Source organism: Silurus meridionalis, chromosome 26 (genome assembly GCF_014805685.1).
Source record: "Silurus meridionalis isolate SWU-2019-XX chromosome 26, ASM1480568v1, whole genome shotgun sequence".
Classification (NCBI taxonomy): Eukaryota; Metazoa; Chordata; class Actinopteri; order Siluriformes; family Siluridae; genus Silurus; species Silurus meridionalis.
The window spans coordinates 5,763,434-5,788,791 of NC_060909.1; the positions used below are offsets into that span (position 1 = coordinate 5,763,434).

The following is a 25,358-nucleotide window of genomic DNA, read 5'->3' on the forward strand; positions in this document are numbered from 1 at the left end:
GTTGGAAAACTGACATCCTGCCCAATGCTGCTTCAAGTTTGTCTGCTTTACTCATGCAGCCCCAGACCATGATGCTACCCCTCACCAGGGTACCCCGCTACCTCTCACCACATGCTGGACACCATTCGAGCCGAACAAGTTTATCTTCGTCTTATCAGACTGATGAGACTGATGGCTTGAGAGGAAAAACAGTTGCACATTATGGATGCGACAGCCAGAATACTTTGGAACCTCTTTCCTCCTGCCATCAAGAAAAAAGTCGCCGAAGCATTTGAGCTGTCACATCCAGACTGTGCAACAGTTTTTTTTCTCCTCAAGCCACCAGGCTTCTCAACACAGACCTGAACTGGAACTGAAACCCACTCACACACTCACTCAAATGTTTGTTACTGAACCTGAAGTCAACCATTTACCATTTATTATTTATATTTAATCATATTTATACTGTTTACATGCTGTTTTTGCACTGCATTGTGTCTGTTCACAAATACTCTCTTGTTTAAAAAGTCCTTTATATTCCTCTATTGCACATTACTGTATAATCAGAGTTTACAATAGGTTTACTGGTTGGTGCTGTTTTGTGTATCTGTCCCACAATGTCTTGTGTTGTCTGATTGCACTCGGTTGCACACTGTTTGTGACAAGAACACTTACTTTAGTCCTCAGCTCTCTGTTCTGTTATGTAGCTTTATGTTGTTTGTTTGTAGCTCTATGTTGTTAAATGTATCACTAGGCTTCTGGAGGAACGTTGTCTCATTTCACTGTGTACTGCGTCAGCTATATATAGTAGAAATGATGATAAAAGCTTCTTGACTTGATTAGTGATGACCACAGGACATGAGTCCAGTAATTCATGCTTTTGGACAGATCGTCTTCAGCGATCTGACTAGAGGGCTTTCCTGTGAGCCAGCTTCAGAAGAGGTTTTCTTGTGGGACGACGGCCATGCAAACGGTGTATGGTCTGAGCGCTGATGAGTGGACCTTCCGTTTCTGCAACCTCTAAAGCAACGCTGCAGCACTCATGAGAAGCAGCTTCTGCACCTGACTCAACTTCTTTGATGGACCCATGCGAGGTCTGTTCCGAGTGGAACCCATCTTAGAAAACCTCTGTATGACAGTAACTCAGTTTCAGGGTGTTTCTGATCTTCTTATAGCCTCGGCCATCTTTGTGTAGAGCAACAATTCTAATTCTCAAATCCTAAAAGTCTTTGCCATGAGGTTCCATGTTGAACATCCAGTGGTCAGTATGAGAGAATTGTACTCAAAGCACCAAATTTTAACTTCTCTAATACAAGATACACACGTTTGTATGGTCCTGTCAAGCAGACAAAAACAAGAACATGATGAATAGGACATGTGGCTTTGCAGGGTTATGTACAGCTGTTATCACTTAGGGGTTACTCCCTTTTTTTTGCCAGGTATTTTGACAATAATATTGAGGACAGTAAATCTGTACTGCTATACAAACTGCACACTGACTACCAATTTCCATTTTTATAGTATTGTCCCTTAAGAGTATACTACTGACACTAATTAGTGCCTGTCATTGTATACATAAAAAAATCAGACAGTATTCAGACGTAGTACAAATACCGGCCATACCAGTGGAACAGCTGTAGGTGTAACAAAAGTGTAAAACCGTCATGCTTTCCTATTGTACGTTCCTCCAAAGCCTATTTATGTCAGCCATAATGACAGACGAGGATCCGCTTGTTCATCATGATGCGCGATATTTGTCACGGCTTCACGTGTCATGAACGAAACGTGAGCGCGTCTGTCTTGTTCCCCCTATTAGGCGAATGGTACAATCCACTCGTTCGGCTCCTAACGCGGAACCAGTCATAATGGCTGCGTCTCAAATGTTTCCCCGTTTTCTACCCAGGCGCACTGTACAGGTCATATGATTTCTTTTGAAGTGCACTTCTGTGAGTGTATAACGTAGTGGTTTGGAGTGCGGCCTAGTGGTCGATGAAAATGAGTGTTATGGTGATGAGGAGGAGGAGGACAAGGACGGAGGAGGTTTTTTTACGTAGCCAGGCGTTTCAGCGTTGCATCGCACGCTGACCAGGAGAGACTGCGTCTTTATCTTCATTTATTTATTTCTATATTTATATGTAAACGTGCTGGACACTCGTCCTGCACCCTCTGACAATGCCTGGAGGATTTACACCGAGTTAAGAGCGGACATTTCTGGCCCAAGGACCATCAACGACGATATTTCAGCAGCCAGGCGCGCGCCCGTCAGCTGCTCGAGGTCAGTAGTAGTGACTGTGTGCTTTTATTTCCAGTATCTGAATTATGTTTTAATATAATACAAAAACACAACTGGCACCCTGGATATTGGTGTCTTGTTTGGAAATTTGCTCTTCAAACCTGGATGTGGACTCATTGGTGCTAATTCCGTTCTCCAGCTAGCGTTGATTAGCAAGCTAGTCAGGTGTCGCTGGTTAAATTGAATGAACCTGAAGGACTTTATCATTATCTGACTCATGTCCGTGCAGCCAAGACCAAGGGAAATTATGGACAATAGGAAATACATCTGAGGAGAAGGTTAAAAAAAAGATGTAGAAAATGAGCAATTCTGGACAGTCAGGAAGGATGTTCGTGACTAGCCGTTAGATGGCAGCTTCTCGATCAGCTTCATTGACACATCCATAATCCAGAACATCTTTCTGTCTTCTATATATATCCACATATTACTCTAGAAATAAAACCATGCTCATTATTGCATCCTTGATCCGTCTGAGATGGATAGAAAAACGCTTGAATGGCATCAGGAGACTTCAGATGTTTCTCGTAGCTGGAGGACGAATATGGGTTTCAGAGCTGATTGTTTGAAGGTGCAACATGGGATAGTTTTTCCTTTTAATTCATTAAAATATACTACTACTTATAATCATGTTGACTTAAGCCTTTATCTCAGTACACTACTAATATGTAACAAATGGGGGCTTTCTCATTGGCTTAGGCGCATGTCAATCATTTCCATAGACCCGCCCCCTCCCAATGCCTTTTTATTCCTTATTGATAATATGGAGAAGGTACATGTTCATTTAGACAGTGGAGTCAGGACGAGAAGGTGAACATCAGAGAATGATGGCAAGTGAGATAATGAAAAGCTCGACCAGCTCTAGTATTGGTTTTCCACCAACATGGATGCTATTCCTTTTTTTTTTTTTTTTTTTGCAGAGAACCTGGCCTTAGTTCAGCACTAAATACTTGCTTCCTACAGAGAACATGGTTCAAACCCGACCCTAAATAGTTGCTTATTTGTCTTACTGCAGAGAACACTGTTGGTTCTAGTTTAGCGCTAATTACTTGCTGGACGAGAAACCCAGAACCGGTTGCATCATTGAGAGAGGTGCGGTGCAGAGGTGGGGAAATTTAATGTTGACAACAGATCTTCTAACATCTCCACTGCCTACTGCATTAGTTACTGGAGATATGGCCAGTTTTCTATAGGCTCCGGTTTGGAGAGTCCGGTACTAAACGAGAACCGGATCTAGAACCAGGACATTTGCATTTTGTCATTAAAAGACATATAGGGTAAACACAGTACGTTTTGGGGTGGTGATTAAAAATGATGGAAACACTCAGTAAATAAAACAAATTTGAAATGTATTCAACTCTTCATCTTGCACATAAATCCTACCCAATGCCCCGTTAATCTACAGACACAGAGTTGGTGTAACCATCGTCCGTTATCCATTATCTTGTTGTATGGACGGCTTGCCAGCTTCTTTCCCTCCCCTGCCTCTTGTTCATTTTTTTCCCTGAAATAGGACACTTGATGAGATAAGGTGTTCATGACACACAATCAGATCCCATGCAGAACAGTCTACTTTGCACCCTTTTAACCGAGCTCCGCCAATAAAACCAGAGATTTAGGATTTGTGCTCGCGATGGAAGTAATACGACTCGCAATACAGTAATCCGTTCAGATCCGGCTCAGACGTGGTGCACTGCGACCCCGTGACTGATGTCATTCCATGGGGTATTTAAGTGTTGCGTCTGAACTGCTGACGAATCCTCTTTTTTTATTGCACGAGCTCTGCGTGCGTTCACATAAGAGGAAGCTTATTTGAGTTTTGTATCTGTGTGGTAAGTAAACTCTTCTTAAACTATTAGTGAGTGTTTTTTTTGTTTGTTTGTTTGTTTTTTCGTATAGTAATAAATGATATGTGAATAGCTGCCCATAGTTTTATAGAATGTCAGTAAGCCCAAGGTGGTTCCTATCCTTAGTTTGGGTATAACAGCTGTAAATAGTCCTCTTCTTTCCTAATTTTAATCTATTAAAGTTGTCTAATGACCCGGAAAACATCTGCCACAGATGAGTGGTTACTATAGAAACGATTGCGTATTAGAACAATCTCGATATTATTATTATCACTATTATTAATCTGTGATTTGCTTTGCAGCCAGCACTAATGTCAGACCAGGGCTATTAGTTAAACCGACCCCATCAACACCATCTGACCAATCGTATCCGAGAAGCCGGATGCACAGCGGTAAAAGAAAACTAGATATCTTCATCCTCCTGACCATCCAGACAAGATTTGCGTAGCACCGAGTTGAGCGCAACAGTGCCGGAGTTTGTGAGAAAGTGTTGTCATTAGTTCAGTTAGTAGATTCGTGGGCTTTCTTTACTTCAGGGGGTCTGCAGAGAGGCCATTAGATGTAGCAAGCAGGGAAATTAGGGCTCGAATCTGCCTTGAGAGCAGTAATTGTGGCCATCCGAGTGCCATTATTTGGAACACTGCATGGGATCATTTTGTCTAGCCGAGGCTTCCATCTGTTCCAAGATTTACATTATTATATGCAGCGAAGATGGAGCTTTGGGTATATGGGCAGCTGTGTTACTTAATATAAAGGCTACACAGTCGGAAGGCGATTTCAGGCTCTGGTGCTAAGGACCCGTTTTTGTGAGTGTGTCTCTGTCTGTCGGTAATGATTCCTTTAAAAGGAAAAAAAAAGAGTCAGAGAGAAAAATGCTAAGTGACTCCAGTGTAATGGCTTCGATCGATTTGTTACAAGCTGTTTGTTTTATCTGAAAACATGCTTCCAACAACATTAACAATTCATGAGTCGGTCACCCGAATGCGTAATGTTTATTCATTTGAACGCTTATAAGGAGCTCCTTCTTATAGTATGGGTACGATTCTGAGTGGCCTGCACATAACCATACACCAACACACACCCAGGGATTATTCTGGAAATCAGTTCATTTCTTCTTTTCACGTATCATTCAGATTTCAGAATTCACAATGACCTTTACCAAGCAATCTGGCATGGGCTGAGAATTGTCTGAGAATTGTGTATATTTCAGTATGGCCAGAACTGGACCATAGCAATCACCTCTGATCTGAATAAATATCCTATCTCTCTCTATCTCTTTATCTATCTAATGATTGTTCCACACATTATCCTGCTGTCAAGTTTTTATTACAGTTCTGATCCCACACACACACACCCTTCCTCACTCCCTCCCCCCCTACAGCGTGACTGTATATCTCAGTAAAGATTTTGCATCAGCCGTACGTACACAGTGTTGCTTTCGCTTCTCCTCCACACTTGCAGAAGACAGAAGGACAGCGTGCACAACACAGACTGCATTTCGATGCGCTGCTGTAAAAAGAAAGGAAAATCTTTGCTCCGAAGTCTGCGAGGACGAACGGAAGTGAGCAGATCTGCGTTTCTTCTGCTGTCTCACGGCCCTAATCACGGTTGTTGTTACTCTCCCATATTTGCTTTGATCTATTATGTTGCTGTATATGGCTATGAGAATCGAGTGAAGGAGTCAATTTTTAGGGCTTTCATGCTTCTTAGCTCTGATCGTTCTGCTTAAGCTCAGGAGCACAGCAAATATAATTCTTTTCCGACTTTTTATCCTTCGATTGGTGAAGGTTGGTAGGTTTTGAAAGGTTTTGCAGAGTAAAGATAATTGTTGTTGTTATTCAGGGGTTTGTAATGTGATGTTTTGTTAATCACTGATTTATATTCTTTTACCATTAACTTCGTTTAGATTAAAGAGCAGTGCGATGGAAAGGAAACGATCAAGTCCCTCTCAATGAAACTGCCGGCTTTAGTTTAAATGCATGTTGCTTGGGGGGAGATGATGCACCGAATACAGGGTGTGTGTATTGATGATATTTAATGTTTTACAAATGCATTATTCACGAGAGCTTTTGCAAGCCATCAATTACTTAAAAAAAAATGTTTTTTTAAACAGCAACGTGGAGTATAAACATCCTAAAATCTTTTTCTTAATAATATTAAGCTCTAAATATGACAAAAAAGCACACCCCATCCTAACCACCAAAAGAACACCGTATTAAAACGTACATGTAATAAAACTGTCCCCGGGGTAGTCATCCGATCCTTATCCTTAATTATCCAGCTTACGTCAACACACGATCTGCTTCCTCTGCGCCATTATCAGATATTTGTCTTCTCCTTCATGATCCAAGCAGCGTTTGTGCTACTTTCTATTAAATTAATTAGTGTGGTGTTCTGTAGGAGGAAAAAAAAACAACGCTAAGTTAAAAGTAATGAAGTTTGGTTTTGGGTTCAGGGTAATTTTTAAATTTTCACTTCAGTGTTAATGTGAAATGTGCTCTGCACTTGTATCCTTTGGTTTGTTCGACTGAAACCAGAAAAGCGATATGTACTGGGTTTTTTTTTTTTTGATCGACAATACTTGTTTAATTTGCTGTTCTGGTGGAGGAAGCGACAGTCGGCTGTTCTCGTTGAGGTCCCCAGGCGTTGTGAATGCACGTCAGAGAGAACAGCTCACCCAGGGTTTCGCTGAGCATATGTGCCCCTGGTGGGCAGGACAGTTGATGGCAGTCATGCATTTACTTGCCACATGAATTGCCCTTTGCAATGAATCATTAAAAGCCTTCAGGGAAAACGTCTCCATTGTGGTGTTAATTAAAGCGACACCAAGAAGATTGTGTTCAGTGAACCTGAAAAAGCCTGAATCCTTGACCCAGCACTCACCGGATGTGAGGGTAATTGAAGGCTGTTTTTCAGGCCAGAAGTTCTTTAGGAGTGGTCTTCATTTGTATTCAACATAGCCGACTGTATTTCTGTAATAAATCGCAATTGGGCGTGTCGATTATTTTTATATAACAAAGTGCTGTATTTCACTTATATTGCAGCATTTGTAAACACACATGTTTAGCCTAAGTCAGCAGTTTTAGCTCTAAACAAACACTCCCACTTGGGTTTTTGTACTCTGAACATGATTAGTCTCCACACAGAAGATTTCAGCAAATACATTCATTTAATCTGATCTTGTGAGCATCCACCCTCATGTAAAGGTGCCACTATTTAAATGAGAAACCAGTGATTTTTTTCCCACACAGCCAGAAACACAGCAGCAACACAGTGGTATAAATAAAAAGTCCAGTTTTCAGCATCTAAAAACGAAGCATTGTTTAAATAACGCTGAGTATCTCTTCATCATGGCACCTGTTAGTGAGTGGGATATGTTCCGCAGCAAGCGAACGTTTTGTCCTCAATGGTGATGTGTTAGAAGCAGGTTTGTGATGTCTTGATCACTGGGTTCAGAGCATCTCCAAAACAGCAGCTTTTGTGGGATGTTCCTGGTGTGCAGTGGTCAGTATCTATCAAAAAAAGGTACAAGGAAATAACAGTGATGAACCGGTGACAGGGTCATGAGCGAAGGCTGGTCCGTGTGGTCTGATCCAACAGACGAGCTCCTGTAGCAAAAGAGGGACCAACACAATAGACAGAACATCATGACCACCTTCCTAATAATCAGTGTACGTTTGGATCACAGCTGAACGCTAGTTTGTAAAGTTGCCGGGTTTTGTAACGCAGCATTGCTTACTCTTATGGCAGTGTTTCAGAGACCTAAAAGGCAGTTTTCTGTCAGCAGTTATCTTTTTAAGTGTCTAAAATTGGTGGCCCCTTCAGGCAATTAAGAATCTTTCGGCTCCACGGTGCCACTCTCTTAGTAGTTAGTGGAAAAACCTGCCACGTTGACCTTTGAGCCCAGCTCCTCCGATTCCACAGCACCTCCGAATGCCTGCAGAGGACCTGAGAGCCAGGAGTGCGAAAGCATCAGCCATGTCTCTACTGTAATCATATCATATATGAAACCTAGTGCAGCTTGTTTGCTCTTGACATTTTGGAAGTTTGCGAGCACTGTGCGAAGCAGCAGGTGTTCCTGACACAGAGCACAGCACTTTAGTCTTTTCAGCTTCAGAGGTCTCAATCCCACGGGGGTCATTCTGAGACTAATCGCCGAAGACTTACACCATCTGTCGCAGATCTTTAAGATCACAGACCCAGCAGATGATGCCGTGTTGACACAATTGCAGGTTTTTTTTTTTTTTTGCTAAGTAATATCTAATATAACTCATGACACTTATTGAACACTTTATCCGTTTTCTATTAATGAAATGTCTGATTAACCTCCATTACCTCTTAAGGAAAAAAAAACCTACCAGATTTACACATGATTGCAGGATTAAAACGGATGCATTGGTTCCAGAGTGTTATATTTCTTACTTCACTTTTCAATTAATTTCTCGTAATGTTTGGCTGTTAAACATTTCCGCCACCATGTTTGTCTGAGGCAGACAGGCTGTTTGTCTTTCTGGGTGGAGGAGCAGATGTCAGTCAGGTTAGTTAGCTCTATGGATTTGTGAACAATAGATAGTTGTCTCCTGTCCATTAAGCACACAATTTCGAGTTTGTTAATCTGATATAAAAATTTCTAACCATAGACAAATATCTTCAACATTTATTTAACTACCTATATATTTATTAGGAGAAAAAAAAAAGATTAAAAAGGCCCACAAATTGTCAAAGCTAATACTTTCACTGATTATTATATCGCTGTAATTTAATGACGATCGAAAAAGAAATTACCGTAATTTCCGGACTATAAAGCGCACCCATATATAAGGCTGAATTTTACAAATATTTTTATTTTTAACCTAAATAAGCCGCACCTGTCTATGAGCCGTACATTAGTGTCTACACTAATGTACTTTACACAGGCTTTAACGAAAGACACGTTACACACGGTGTAACAGGTGAAATATGTTGCGCTTCCTTTAGGAGCATAGCGGTATTTTGGGAATAGCATGGCACTGCATTTTTCCGATATTACTGCATGTGCAAGACCGAGGAATATGTCCTTATTATTTTCTGATGCTCATTTCTAAGTTTCTTTGACTAACCAATAAAAAATAAAAAAGCACGAGTTTTGGAAACCTGTCTGTGCTTATATGATTTCTGTTGCAACTGGAGTAAGCGAGCTCTCCCTTCACCCAGACTCAACGCATTACAACGGCTTGTATCTAAACAGTAGCCTACCAAGAAAGTCATTGTTCACTGTCTTCCTCCTTCCTTTCACAACTATTTCTCTTAAGAGTTTATCTTTTGGCATCGTCGTGCGTTTAAAAAAAAAAAAAAACGTTTTTTCTCCCGATGCCGTGCAGCTCAGAACACAGGTGAGGTGCGTTTTTTTCGTTCCCGTTCGGAAATTTCATTGGTCTAATGTTATGGGGTTCAGTTTTTTGGCTTGAAGTTTGTGAAACTGGGAAAAATCCAGGAAAAATTCATAAATAACCCGCTTCGTTGTTTAAGCCGCGGGGTTCAAAACATGGGAAAAAAGTAGCGGCTTATAGTCTGAAAAATACGGTAGATTAAAACCTAATTAATGGAAACTAATTTTGAGGGGTCTTTTTTTTTTTTTTTTTGTTTATAATTAATTAATTGTTTTTGCTTTTATCTATTTGTTTGTTTATTAAATAAAAACTCGATTTGCTTTTTTTTTCTGTACTGGTGACTACAGATGCTCAAACACTGCATGAAATGAGAAAACGTCTAATGAATACGTATGACTTATTCCTGTTATTTATTTTTTTTTTTGGTTGGAGGAGGGGGGGGGGGTAATTTATGTAACAATTGATTTATTCTTTTACCCGTTCGTTTATTTATTTATTTTTCCTTCTGTCTAATTGCATGCTTAATGTCAATGTTTTGAACTGGGGAATTTGTAAGCAAATGAAAAAACAAATCAATAACGCACAACACGCATCCGTTCGAAAGCCTCGGCAACACCATTGTCTTTTTCTATTTGTGATTCCGGCAGTGGCTTGACGTTGATGCACTGACTCATAAAAGTTTAACCACACACAGACAGAAGGATCTGGACCTAAAGTTTTGAATATAAATCCATAAGAGGCTTTTTAACACAGAACGATTTTTTTAATGGTCTGCTCGCTGCAGGAGGCACAAGCGAGGGTGGAAGTGTGGATTATACATATTTATTATTATTTATACAATTTTTCTGTTTTTCTTATGCAAGTAGCCCCATGTGAGGATTCGGATTGTGTTTTTGTGATTATAAATCAGCCTTGACGTTTTCCTCACATGTCTCTATAATAGGATGGATAAAGACTACAGAACAAAGGCCTACACCCCGCGCCCCCCCTTTATTTTCTGCATATGAACAATGAACTCATTGCCGGATTTAAAAACAAAAAAAACGACTAATTGAGGTTGAGTTCAAATCATCGCAATACCAACCCTCCAAATCATTCGACACGAACAGCCATGTTTTTAAGCCATTACACGCTCTACTGAATCCAAAATAAACCTTGTGCCTTATAACTGTTTTTAGAACTTGTTACACTGATCATAAATTACTTAAAGCCGTAGTACTGAAAAATGATTTGTCTTCGATTCCCAAGTGGTGTTAGTTGCATTCCTGCATTTCACCCCATGAATTGCCTGCTCACAAATACATTCGCAGCTGCATCTGTGGGAAGAAAAAACAAAACAAAAAACAAAACCGGGCAGCTTTGAATCTCATTACCGTGGAGTCGATTGCGCAGGGTTAGACCTGTGCACACAGGGGCGAACATGGACGCAAAATCGTGTGACGTCATGTTCTCGCATGTGGAACCTCTGGTGTCTCTGGACCTGTTCCATACTCCACAGTTGAGCAAGCTGCTGAATCGAACACAAAGAGGCTGACGCACTGTATAGCCAGTGCTCATTCCATTCTTTTTTTTTTTTTTTTTTAATACAGCAAATTACATTTTGACGCACGCATTTTTAGCATCGAGTTATAACCACAGTGACGAACAAGTGTTCCAACCAGTTGTGCTTGTTGTGCTTCAGTTATCAAAAACACCATCAAACCTCACTGAGGCTTATTTCATGCTAGAATTTACCTCCATGGCAAAATAAAAATGTATGGTGTCATATGAGCCTTAAGGAATTGGAAAATGGAGACTATTTCCCAACCCTCATTTAAGGCCCTTTTTTTTTTTTTATTAATTTTTTTTTATTATTAAAGCATCCTGATGTTTTTGGATTTTTGCAGCTCGAAATCACAAATGCACTGCCACAATTCAAGAGGCCCTGAAACATTATAAAGCTAGAAGTTAGATTGGTTTTATTGATGCATTACAAATCATTTCTGAGGCCCGCACGCTGCATGCAAGTCCCTTTCCCCCTCCTTCTCCTCTTCCACAGTGATATTTTTGGCACGGTAGGTGGAATGAGAAAGTAAGATTCGCCTTTACAGCAGAAGAGTTTGCCTATTAATCACTAAGTAAAGGCCTGCAGCAGTGTGTGACAGTCAGAGAGCAGAATTGATGCTTTCTCCTGGACAGGCCTGAGGAAGTCTCGCTGACTGCGCTATACGCTGACTATGCCAGGACCAAAAATCACGTGCAGAACGTGTGCCATAACCAGACTACATGTGTCCATATCGGAGTTTTTGCAGATTTCTCTCAATACTAGGAGTAACAAGTGCATCCAATTTGAAAGTCTGGCAGCAAATTACTTTTACACATGCTTTACCCAATTAGAAATGAATAGATAGACCATTTAGTGCAAATAGATGCAAGCAGCTTTTTCAGAACTGAATAGCACTTCTGTTTCAGTGTGTTGCTGAAATATTGCGTTTGACTCACCACTGCAAAATCTCTCGGGTTACCAAAGTCTTTCCCAATCTGTAAAGTTTTGTGCCTGGTGCTGAAACCTACTTGTTATAAGAGCTTAATCTCGCCAAGCACAAGGACCTTAAACGTTAGGAAATGAATATATCCTAGCGGTGTAACGTTACACAAAATTCACTGTTCGGTACGTATCTCAGTTTTCAAGTCACAGTTCGGTTCATTTTCGGTACAGTTAAAAGGAAGAAATGCAAAACATAAAATTGCATGTCGTCTTTTATGACCGCAGTTTATTATTTTAAACATTTGTGATCAACAGTTTCTTTTTTAAGAAAGCAATTGTAAATAAAGTGCCTGCTTGGTTAAATAATATATGAAATGTTTTAGAAAAAAATAAAGTAGATAAGATTAAAATGGAATAAATCTAATTATTGCAAAACAATACTTTTTTTATTATATTTAATACATTTTAGTAATTAATTAAATTGGCACAAATTAAAAGTGATTTAATCAAATTGAATAAATGGGAAAATTAAATGGGTTACATTTGTTAGACCCCATTTGGGTAATACCGATGCGTGTGTGTTTTACATTTAATAATTAATTTCTAAAGATATGATCTACTTAACTGTTCTACTTATTTCAGCATACTTTAAGAATTCTTTATTCATTCACTCTGTCGATATTGGCAGGTTTTGCTCTTTTTAAGAGAAATTCTTAACATAAAACGCTAAAGAATCCATATCGCTAGCGTTGGCGATGATCAGGAAATGGCAGCAATTTCGTGTATGTGCAAAACACTGCAGTACAGTCGTATTTCCTGTAGGGGGTAAGTAGCCACAGTGACTATATTTTTATTTATTTATTGATGCATTTAAAAAAAAATTTTTTTTTTTTTTTTTTTTTTTTTTAAATATACCCCGGGCATGTTTGTGCATGTTTGTTTGATGATAAATAAATAAAGTCGTCAAAGTGCATGGCGGAGAGTAAACAAACCTGTGGTACACCATTGAATATGTTTGTGGGGGAACTCAGATTTTAACCATGTTCTGCACATATAAAGGATTGCATTTGCTACACATGTGCACCGTACCAAAATCCCTGTAACGAAACGGATCGGTACAAACACGTACATCATTACACCCCTAATATAGACCATAAAACATGGACAGCCTGGATGTTCTTAAAGTTCTGCATCTTGCAGGAAGATTCATTTTAAATAGACAGTGTCATTTTTTCACTTGAAATATCATGCAGCTTAATTACGCCACGTTGATTTGTTTCCAGTTTGGACCTTTTTTTTTTAGTTTGTATTAATTAGGATGTGTTCAGTCATTATAATACGTCTAACAGGTCTGTCTTAATTGCCTGAGCTAGTAGCACAACCTCCGAATTCATAGCAGTGTTTTTCTCAGGTATTGCATAAAGCTGATGGAGTTTGTAGCTGAGAGTGAGGATTTCAGTGCAGACGCTATGCTGCTTTGTTGCAGCAGCCAGTCAGATGTTTCCTGAGGCCCTGAGCCTTTTTAACTCAATATAGGATTGCATAATGCAGAGGCTTGTCAGGGACCTTGGAATGAAGGAAAGAATTGAAGCCGTGAAACACAAGAACTGTGTCGTGAGTATACCAGAGGGATGGTTCAGACTTCTGTGGGTGCGTGGAGTAGTCTGCAAACAGTGACAGAGTTGGATCATGGGATATGCATGGAAATGTGTTTGCCCACTTGGTATTATTATTAATAATAATAATATTATTGGTTTGGTTAATTTATCAATTTATTAACTATACGGCCTAAAAATGGGTGAAAACCTGACCATCATACGAAGGTGTATCAAAAGGTTTCGAGACCTGCTCTGTTTACAAGAACGTATTTTATTTATCTACATTTACACACCATCACCATTAGAATAGTCCCCTTACACAGCAATACAGCTCTCTCCCAGCGTTCCTGCCTGCCACTTCTGAAATGTGTCCTGGAAGTCGTCTTTTCGAAGCGTGCCAATCACCTTCTGCTATTTGCGCTGGATCTCCACAGTAGTGTCATAAAGGCGAAGTTGTGCTGGATCTTTATCTTCAGGAAGAGGGGGGAGTCTGCAGGAGCCGAATTCGGCGAATAGGGTGGGTGCGGAATGATGTTGTTTCCGATGTGCACATGGTCAGAAAAGCACCGGTTGCACAGCTCCCGATGTACACAGGAAGATGTCCTTGGTCACACTGACTTATAAAGGTCGGTGCTTCCTGTGACTGTGCATGAATCCTTGTGCTGCCATCTGTTGGCGTCTCAACTAATCTACGTCTTACGTTTATTTAGACCCAAAAGGTGAATGCACACAGTTTATACAGGTCTGTGCACATCAGTGTCCAACCTTGTAATGCTTTTGCAAGGGAATGGACACAATTGTCTTTGCTTAATCTAGACAAAATCCTTCCCAAAAAACATATCAACCATATTAATAGCTTATGGTCCAACAAATTTTGTGCTTCATTTCCAAAGTAAGCAGCGGCATAGAAAATTCTTGGGATGAGCAATAGAAGAAGGAAAAAAAAAAAAGCAATTGTCCTTTACAGATATGTGGAGTGATCACAAGGGTTTAGACTTCCAGAAGCTCACACTCTGCATGTCTGAAACGTTCTCCTCACACATATTTATCACCAACTGTGTCATCGCAAATATATTACTTTATTAATATGCACTCCATGAACAAAAGTTTGTGGGCCGTAAGATTCGTGCTATTTAAGAATCCCATCCCATTGAATCCCCATTCGCTGTTTTAATAACCTTATGGGAAGACGTTCCACTAGATTTCGGAGAGTGCTTGTGTAGATTTGTGCTCATTCAGCCACAAAGGTGTTAATAGAGTCAGTAATGTAGGGTAAGGAGACCTGTGGTACAGTTTCAGTTCCAGTTCATCCCAAAGAAAGTCTATAGCAGGCCACCGAAGGTTTTCAACACATGGGCATGGTGTTGAGTTAGTTCAGTTCATGAGTTCACGTAAACAATAAAATGCAATGCTACGGCATCCTTGTTACACACAACCTTCATACTGTATATGGACAATCCACTTGCACAACCTACTGTATTGGTCGGTGCTGCTTTGTTACTGTTCTTCCTTGTCTCATGTTGTCTCATTTTTTTCCCCCTTCCCTCTCCCTTCTCCTTGTTTGCACTAAAGGTTGCACATGTGCACTTTGTGTTATTAGTTTAGAGTTGTGTGTACTTCTGTGTTAATTTGTTGTTTGCTGTAGCACTTTGGTCTTGGGGAATCGTTGTTTCGTTTCACTGTGTACTTCACTGTATATGGTTGAAATGACACTAAATCCTACGTGACTCGACTTGACACGACTCCATCGAAATCCCATACAGCTTCGTGGTAGCATTTTGGCGAAGAACCACATATGGCTTTGAAAAGTCAGGCGTTCCAATACTTTTGTTTTTTTCATTTGCATGTGGAAATGACTTTAAAATAATTTTAAAACAAATAGTTTTACTGTTTTAAAATGTCTGCTATTCATTGTGTTTATTGTGTTTGCCTGTTTAGTTTCGTCTCCCGGTTTTGATGCACACCTATTCATTTTTGTTTATCTATTATTTACAGCCTTGAATATGGCCTGCCATGAGTATAGTACTTGATACTGGAATGGTGTTAAAAAATTAAACACCTTAAGATCGCAGGGTGGAAAGAAAACGAAAGCGTCATTCTTTTCAAATTTAATGGCTTGTAGAGATAACTGCTCTATCAGTCGGTTTTCTTCTACAAAAGTATTTCTCTGGAATCGGGATTCGGTGACTCCCATTCTGAACATTGCACATCTATTGTGATGAGGAATTTTGTTCAATTCGCAAGATATTGAATTTTTGTGTGTATAGTGTTTTTAATATAACATTGTCTTAATGCTAAAGATAAAGAGGTTACAATTTTAATCTGCAGGTACGATGGAGATGTTTTACAACGACGCCATCAATTTAACAAATTACAATACGTCATTTAGCAAAACGGAGCAATTCAAACTACCGTAATATTTTTAAAGTTTACAGTATACATGTACGTGGCAGCGAGCGAGCGAGCGAACAAGCTCCGGTTCCCGAGTGGAGGTTAGAGCCGGACGAACTCTGTTTCAGTTTCTGATGATGCGAATTAAAAGGAGAGAGACGAGAGCTAGAATTGGACTTTGAAAAGAATATGCCCTTTAACACCGAGACAATTTGACTACTGTCGACCGCCAGCGAAAGCAAGGTATTTTGCGAATTGAAATGCAGCATGAAAATCTAAATATTTGTAAGATTTTTTTTTTTACGTATCGCAAGATTTGAAAAATCCTAAATCGACCCATCGTAACTCAGGGATTACCTGTACGAGTTTATTGCCTACGAGTTTATCCCTATTAACTGAACCAGTGATGACGGTGGCAAGAAAAACCTCCCTGAGAAGGTATGATAAAGAAACCTTGAGACGAACCAGACTCAAATGGGAACCCATCCTCATCTCGAATGTCCATTCATTACAGTCTCATCAGTGTTGGCGTGAACTGTTCAGTGACGAGCGCTCGAATGCAGAACTGTCCACACACACACTGTAGTCCTGACAAACTGCAGCCATCATGTTTACATAAATTACAGTCCAAATCCATCCTCATTGTTCATGAGTTGCTCGTTAAATTCATGGACCTGTAGGCTGTTCATGTGGAACCATCTCCAATTGAAGTGAAGATATTAATGAGTAGTGCATTGTAATGTTCTTCCTGAGTACATTAAGGTGTACCTTTTGGGTCCTCCTTTTGCTTTTCTCTCGCATCCCAAAATCATGACCCAGACTCAGGGTTTTCCAGGGCACACAATCACCACAACCTTAATCATGATAAAGCAGTTAACTGAAAGTGTGCAAGTGAGTAATGACCTAAATTAAGTGTAAAAATAGAAAATGATTCAAGTTTACACACTCAGCTTCAGCTTATATGCCTTTCTTCTAGACAAAGGTCTAGTGATGCTCAAAAGCCCAACATATCAACTGATGTATCTGTCAAACAACCACCCAACATTTCTAAACATTAATATAACTTCGGCGTATATATTCAGGCGGCCGTATGTTTACTCTACGAGTTTACGATTCACCGCACGCCACAGCCAGACGTACACCAGACCTCGTGACCTTGGGTTCTTTTGTCGTTTTCATGATCTTTGTCCTTGCTGAAAAGCAGTGCGTCGGAAATCCAAAAGCAAACAGGTCTCAATTGTAGACACGATAAAATGCTGGTTATCCCAGTAAATAGGGGTTTTAATGGTTTCTTTTTTTTTAGTGAAAAGGGACTGTTGTTTGATAGTGTGAGCTTATTTGGTTTGGATTGGAGGCAGATGGATTTTGTGTTGAATAGGACAAATAGCTTTTTGTGTGCGCGTTTACATTCATTGCAGAAGAATAAAATGCATTAGAGCGAATTGGAGATGTTCACCACATACGGTCAGCACAAGTGTTCGGATTTCACTTTCTTTTTTGCCTCATAGTCAACATCATCTTTATCCTGGTCAGGGCTCACACTGGGTACGGGTGTGAGACAGGAGGGGTTCACCAGTCCATTCACCAGCATTTACACACTCGTTTTTTTATTTTTATTTTTGCAGAGAGATTAGAGGACACCAGAGCACCCAGAGGAAAATTAAAGGAGAAATTGAAATATATCACACAGCCAAGCACAGGATTGACCCAGTGCCCAGGCTACATCTACACTAATCCGGTGTTTTCATCTAAAAACGCTGCACCTTCACACTTTCATTTGCAGTCATTTCCCAAAAGTTGCTCATCCACACTGAAAGGTCTGAAAACGCTTCTTTCCCGGCTCTTTAAAACATCACGGCAATGACCAAAAACGCGTCTTTTGTGTTTTTTTTGTTTATGTTTTTTTTTTTTAAGCTTTTGATGTTTATCCAGTTTAGGGAGCGTTTTGAATTAAAGCTATGTTTTCTTTGACCGAAGACGCCATTCCAGTGCGGACCAAAGGCCAAAATGGGGATGAAAAATATGCGTTGAAAACAATGTGTGGACATGGCCAAAAGGTGTTTTTGTTAATGGACTTTAGTTCCGTCTTGTAGTTTCTTGGTGAGTTGCACATGCAGCATGTTCTGTTGCTGGAGGATTGCAGGTTTAACAGTTGACACATTGATGATGACCATTGCACTGTTTTAGAATTGCAGTTATAATAAAATGCTATGCAGCAAATGTGGTTTAATGTTTTATAACATGGTCTTAAAAAAAAACTATAAGGAAGTCTGTGTATTCGAGTCTGGATAAGTATGAAATTTCAAAATGCAAAATGTGTAGGAACACAGAATCCAGCTGCTGCAGTAACCAGGACATATTAAAATCACCATCTTGTATTTCTGTGTTCTGTGCTTCCAGGTAGACCTTCGATTCCTGTATGGCTCTGAACACAATGATTGGCTCCTGCCTTGCTAGATCTACCTGCTTCTAACTGCATCCTGATTGGACAGCGTTCGTGCTGAGAGCTTATGAAACTCGCGGTTGCCATGACTTAAACATCCTGAACTTTCAGAGATGGAGAAAAAGAAACCGTGTCAGCGCCTCCTGGACTACCTGGTGGTAGTCGGAGCCAGGTAAGAATACGTGTCCGAGCAAACGTGTGCACGTGCGACTGTTTGTTTTGCGCGTATGCTTTTGTGTGTACTTGCGTACCCGTGTGTATTTTATGTACCTTAATCTGGTTTGCTAGGTGCACTGGTTCTTAGTGACTTGGATCTGGTGTGTGTGTGTGTAGACTGGGTGTGGTGTTAGTCAGTAAGCATGCAGCAGTGGGAGTGTATACAAGGTGTTTGCCTGAGGTGTGTGCCAGGTTGGAATGTTCAGTCGGAGAAATTAAAGGGGCCGGCTGCTGCTGAGAATTCTCACAGTTCATGTGTTTGTATAACCCCAATTCCTAAATTTGGGATACCCTGTAGAATGTAAATAAAAACAGAATGCAGTGATTTGCAAATCTCATCATTTAAAATGACGTTTTATTTTAGAATGATGCAAATCCTCAGTTTAAACATTCGATATGTTCTATTGTGAATAAAATATAGGTTAATGAAATCTGCAAATCATTGCATTCTGTTTTATTTACATTTTAGTGTCACAACTTTTTCTGAATTGGGGTTGTATTTTGATCAGTAAGCTTCGTTTTAATTCTGCATATTGAGTCAAACAATGTTGTAAACGTCTTTTCACAGGAAAACTAAATTCAATTCTCTATATTTGTTTGAATTTTTTCTTACAGATTTTGTCTAATGGCAGCTCAGTTAAAGAGTAATGTCCTGTCCAGACAATTGGCCCTCAGGATATTTAATGAAGCTTTGAAGTGTTTAATAACTGGCATGTCTATCACACTTCTCTTTTCTATCCTCCCTTCAGGCAGCCCAGTAGCGAGAGTGTGGCCCAAACGCCCCAGCTATTGAGGCGCTACCCACTGGAGGACCATCCAGAGTTCCCTCTGCCCCCAGATGTGGTCTTCTTTTGCCAACCAGAAGGCTGTTTGAGTGTGCGACAGCGCCGCGTCAGCCTCCGCGACGATTCATCGTTCGTCTTACGCTCACCGATAAGGACTCGGGCATCACGCGCTACGGCATCTGCCTCAACTTTTATCGCTCCTTCCAACGAGGCCACCATCGCTCACGTTTAGAATGCAAAGGTCAGCAAGTCCCTCTGCGTCTTTTCAAATTCACGTTAAGTTCATTTACTCGTTAAAAAATCATATTTGTAATAGTAGGTTCACTGCATTCATTGTCCTTCTCGTAACACGCAACAAAGTCGATAAAATTGTCCACAACGTCTCTAAGTGAAGGATTTTACAGATGCCGGTATGCTAGGTTGGATCGTACTTGTACTAAAATAAACTAAATCATGAAAATGTGTTTAAAGAAAAAAATATGAATATATTAAATAATAAATATAATAAAAATTTATAAATAATAACTATTGCGCTCTCCATGCAGCATACAGTTTCGCCTCTAGAGACCGGTCTCATAATGACAGAAGACCAGAATCCGGGAAAACCATCAGTATGGATTTTTGCAGATAGTTCCAGCAATCATTTATCGGTGCCGATTATTCACCGATACTGATTAATCAGTCGACCTCTATCCCTAACACATGTCCAGCATACATCGTGCTTGTTGTTTACAATAATTATAGCCTGAAAGTGGTTGTCCTTTGGTCAGACATTGTCTTTTTTTGGGTTGATTTTAGCCTGGACTTGTCCTCTTAAGACATTTATTCATTGTAATTTTTTCCCATTTATTTTTCCAGACAAGCCTCTACAGACAGACCCTGCCATCGAGGCCACTGAGAAATGTGACCCCTCCACCTTGTCTCTCTCGGGTGACCACTCAGCACCCGTTGCAGGCGATAAAGTGCCAGAGCCGGGCGCTGGACGGTCACCCCGTCCCAAACGCAGCACCACGGCATCAGCACGGAATCGCAACAGCATGCTGACATCACTGTGCATCCTGAGCCACTACCCGTTTTTCTCCACTTTTAGGGAGTGTCTGTACATCCTCAAACGCATGGTGGACTGCTGCAGCCACAGACTCATCCAGAGGGCTGGCACTACCAAGTGTAACCAGCGGTGAGTGCACACTCCTGTTCATATCAGTATTCTGAATTTACTTAGTAGAATATGATTTTTTTTATTTTTTATTTTATTGTAATTTTTTTTGTCTCTGTTTAGGGATAGAAAGCTAAATAATTTTTTTTGGAAAGCTGTCATGTATAATGCTAAATAGGGTTTCCATGGGGTCTTATGTCTTTTTAAAAAAAAATAAATAATAAAATAAATAGATAAATGTAAAAAAAAAAAAAGGCAAAAATATAAAAATTAAAATTTTTGGCTTTAGAAAGTCTTACATTTTGTCTGTTTTAGGTCTAAAATCATTTGAAACTGGTCTTAATTTTAATTTAGCCCTACCTGTAACGCTCTTTGCAATGCTCCTGCAGCACTGCAGAATGTTTTTGTTTGTTCGTTTCCGTGGCGTTGCAGTAAAATTTTTTTTTTCCGCTAGCCCGAATATAATTAGCTGTTTTACGACTACAAATAAAACCAGCATGCAACAGCCAATCAGCTTTCTGTTATTAGCGTAAATCTCTCTTGGTTTGTACCACAGACGTAAAACGTATTTTATTTTTCAGCTATGGGGAAGTGCAACTTTAACGATTTCTTGAATCTGGGGCTTGGTTAAGGTAATTTGCTAACAACCTGTTTGTGTATTTAAAAATTGTGTATTTATCCCCGTTGAGCAAACATGGGGCAACTGTGGCAAAAGGGAAAAACTGCCTGAGATGGTAGGAGGAAGAAGCCTTGGGAGGAACCAGGCTCAAAAGTGGAACCCGTTTTCATTTGGGTGGCAACAAGAGTGTGCTTCAAAAACCATAAAAACATTACAAACACTGTGAGAGTGAGAAATATCATGAGCACCGGTCCATGTAATGTCCTTACAGTCAGTTGGAGGACTATGTGGACAAAAGTATATTGGTACAACCTGAGTATAACCTGAGGTTACTGTTTTGGAGGGTGAAGATTTTGAACCTTGTCCTCCATCTCCTCATTCTGAATTCATTTTTTGCATATCTGTTATAATCACACTCGTTTGTTCAGGTAGCATGCCAAATAAGAGGCCATCAATTATTTGGCATGTTCTAAAGCCAAGTAACAGGTAGTGTTTTATTAAAGAAAGTTTTTGTGCTATTCAAGAATTCTCCTGGCGTCCTTCGTTGTGTAAAGTAAGTGAATTGCATGGGGTTTTGTGCGAGAGTGTTTCTGAGTAAAAGGGTGAGATTGAGGGGGAGAGGAGGAGGAGGAGGAGCAGGAGGAGGATGATTATTATGATAATCTCGTTCTCTCCATAGGACAGTTATGCAAGTCGTTTGCTGTGTGTTTGTGACAATGGGCTTATGTTGCGACGACAGGCCGCAGTGACTGCTCACTCCTCAAGCGCCATCATTAAACAAATCTTCACGAGCGCTTTAGCAGTCTCATTCAGATCAATACGGCTTGTGAGTGATGGCTCCCACCCTTTTCATTTTCTCTGAGAGTTTTTCTTTTATTTCTTTTTCCCTTCCGTCGTTACCTAGCAACAGCCTTCGTGACAAGTTTCAGTTGCGGGTTCAGGCCTCGATTTTCTTTCGTCCTGCCAAATGCTTTAGATTTGCTTTCGGAGAATGGGGAGTAAATCTGACCAATCAACTATAGTCTGAAACCTGAATTTGCACCGAGGGGACAAATAATTGTGTAAATGATCTCTGGTACTGGCCGGCTGAGGGCATTCGCGTAACCTCATCCCTGCTTAAAAAAACTGCACTTTGAAGCAGACTAGGTTTTCAAGGTTGGAAATGAAACGTAAACCCCAGCAGTGTCATCCCTTAGTGATCGAAGGTGCATATTTTATGATCTGCATCATCGTTTAGGACCTAGTTAAAGGCCAGATTATTGCCAAAAAGCCAAAATCATTATCTCTATCTGCTGGGTTTAAAAACACTATACTGCAACCGCAATAAGCCGTGAATAATCGTTCCTCTTTAATTAATTAACAAGGGAGAAGTGATGATTTTGTTTTTAGCTGTGACTGTGTGTAGCTCTGTGCGATCCTTGTCCAGGTTTTCCAGTCAGGTCAGTTTCTGCAAAAATCATTGGAGTCGATTTTGTTTCTCAGGCAAACAGAATTCATGTTTTGCGTTGAGATTTGAATCGCCTACCGGTCACAGCACATTTGTGGGAGTTCAGTAGTATACAGATTGTGCAATGACCACCTCCAAAGGGCAGTTCTGACTCAAGCTCGCTCTCTCCCAGCGCAGCATCATCCTGGCAGGGAAAGTGCGATTTTGACTCAGTTCCAGCACGGCGTTTCAGTGGGCACATTACACATGCATGTGGGTTGTTTCACCGTGCCCACGAAATCAAAACTACAACTTAGATTTGCTTTACAGGAGGAACACAGTATTGATTTTTGGGGGGTTGATTTTTTTATTTTTTATTTTTTTTTACATGATCAAAGTCAGACCAAAGCTGTAATGTCTACATTTAGAATCGTAACACGTCGATAGCAGTGTCCAGGGGGTTCTGGCAACAGCACTGTGTGACTCTGCAGTATTTTATTAGCAGCAGTTGTTTGTCGGTTGTCACATTCCAGCGTAGAAACCCAAATAATTGACTGGGATAAAAAAAAAAAAAGTGGGTTGAGAAAAGATAAAGATGCATGAGATTAAAAAAAAAAGAAGACAGGGGTTGTGTGAGCAAGAGATGCTGGGGAGAGAAAGACGGACTGAGAGGGAGATAGTAAGAGCTGTCAGAAGTATAGAAAACAAAAGGACTAAACAAGAAATTGCTTGTGTAGTGTATGAAGTGCTTATGTAAGAATGAGACAGCTGAAGCAGACTTTTTAACAGATTGAGGTTGCTGACTCTACTCGGGCACCGGCTGCAGGAGGTGGGAGGCTTTTACACAAGAAAATTATGGCCTTCTTGCTGTCCTATCATAAAAGACACACTTCCCCTTTCTCTACCCAGACTACAGCCCACACCAATGCTCGGATTTCTCTCAAGGTAAATAGTTTTTCAGCGCTGAGTATAAAACAGGGTTCATTAGGTTGATAATGACAAATATGTCATTATGAACATTATAACGAGTGTGTGACCTCGGTCTAATCTAGGGCTCCCCAAACTTTTTTTCTATGAGGGCTACAAAATCATTTTTTTTATGATTTTAGATGATTTATTATGCCTCCTAATGCTAGATTAGTTTTTGTTATGCACTGTAAAAGATTTATAGCCTATTAAAAGATCATTATTACCATCATAGTGACCTGTTTTTTTTTTTCATATTCATTGCTATTGAAAATAAACTTGGTGGGTGAATCTAATGAATAATTAGACTGTGTTATTATCTAGAGGTCGACCAATTAAAAACAAACTAGTAAAATAGTACTGATATTTAGTACACAAAAAAAGTGCAGAATCTTTAAAATGTGGTAAAGGAAATAAGTATAAATGTATAAATTAACAAATCAAATTGTCAATAATAAATTATAAATATTTTATAGCGCTCTCCATGCAGTCTCGCGTGTAAAAACTAACAGCACGTGGCGTCAGTGATTCGCCTCTAAAGGCCGCTCTCGTAATGACAGCAGACTGGAAGCCAGGAAAAACTATCGGGATGGATTTTTGCTGAAAGTTCCAACGATCGGTACCTCGACCTCTATTAATAACTAATATAAATGTTAGTAAAGCCAACCTTTATTATCAAATTTAGATATATTATATGAGTTAAACATATTTTTTTAAATTAAAATTCCATTGTTCAGAGGGCCATTCCAAATTTGGGGGCAGGTTGTAGTTTGGGGACCCCTGGTCTAACCTGCCACTGTTTACACAGCTGTATATATATACATTCACAAAATAGTGGGAAGTTGTATGAGTAAATGGTTCTTGAGTTGTTTACTGTAGGACTTGAATAAACTTCACAAAGTGTGCTTGCTTTAAACTGATTAGTGCCCTAATCCTCAGTCTTAGCTGCCAGATGCCACTGGGTTTTACTGTTAATTCTGAATCCCAGCCACTTTAGTAGATTACTATAAAGGGTTAGAAGACCTCATGATCATTCACAAATGCCAACTTTGACAATTTCCGGACGATACACGTATCTCGCCACATCCTGACATTCTTAAATATCTTTTTTTATAATTATTATTATTATTATTATTATTATTACTTTACTCCTTTTTTTCCTCCCTTATGAGGGTAGTAATAGTGTTTAGAGCAGGAAACCTGACTTGCTGCTCAAGGCCTATGTATATCAGATAGACAGAGGAACTGAAAGATGAGTTGAGGATGGGTAAAGTAGTCTACAGGGTGTTACGTGTCACATGGCGTTGGAACTAATGATCCTATTTTCATTCCTGCTTACTGCAGTGTCATCACCTTTCCAGGCTCTTGGGTGCAAACACTTGTGAATTGTGGGTAGTGTAGGCAGTGATGTGTGATGAAACGATGTCCCTGTCATCATCCCGGGTAAACATAAACCTACAGTGCTGCAGTGTGGATTATAACAATGTCAACAGGGCTGTCTAGAATTGTTCCAGTTGAATTTCCTAGTTGAATTTCCTAGTTGAATGTCTGAGGAACTTCATGATGAATTGTACTTTTTTTTTTTTTTTTTTTTTTTTATGTAGCAGATTTTGCATATGAATTTATGCACATACTCATACTCAAAATATTTATGTATCTCTGTGTGTGTTCATCCTTCAGGGATGCCATGTGGCGCGTGTTGGCTGGCGCTCTTTCTGTCGAGGAGAAGGAGAAAGGTACTCAGCTACTCCATGACCTGAGGGAAGTGGAATCGTGGGTGTACAGGCTGCTGCACTCTCCGGTGCC

The 25,358-nt window shown here is 40.0% G+C and overlaps 1 protein-coding gene and 1 pseudogene across 50 annotated transcripts in view; both read left to right on the forward strand.

Annotated features, from left to right (window-relative positions):
• Positions 1–1,956: 1,956 nt before the first annotated feature.
• On the forward strand, positions 1,957–19,682 carry LOC124379615 (annotated as a pseudogene).
• The window catches only part of LOC124380089 (MAP kinase-activating death domain protein-like), a 46,761-nt gene continuing 40,894 nt past the window's right edge, over positions 19,492–25,358 (forward strand). For 22 of the 50 annotated variants that reach the window (XM_046840807.1, XM_046840806.1, XM_046840821.1 and 19 more), the window contains exons 1-2: positions 20,280–20,562; positions 25,233–25,358. The exon at positions 25,233–25,358 is cut by the window's right edge and continues 184 nt beyond it. In XM_046840807.1, the coding sequence (XP_046696763.1) occupies positions 20,423–20,562; positions 25,233–25,358 (266 nt within the window). In that variant the 5' untranslated portion in view covers positions 20,280–20,422. Of the gene's footprint in view, positions 19,627–20,243; positions 20,563–25,232 lie in introns of those variants that run through there. The other 28 variants (XM_046840817.1, XM_046840823.1, XM_046840825.1 and 25 more) reach the window with 3 other exon arrangements.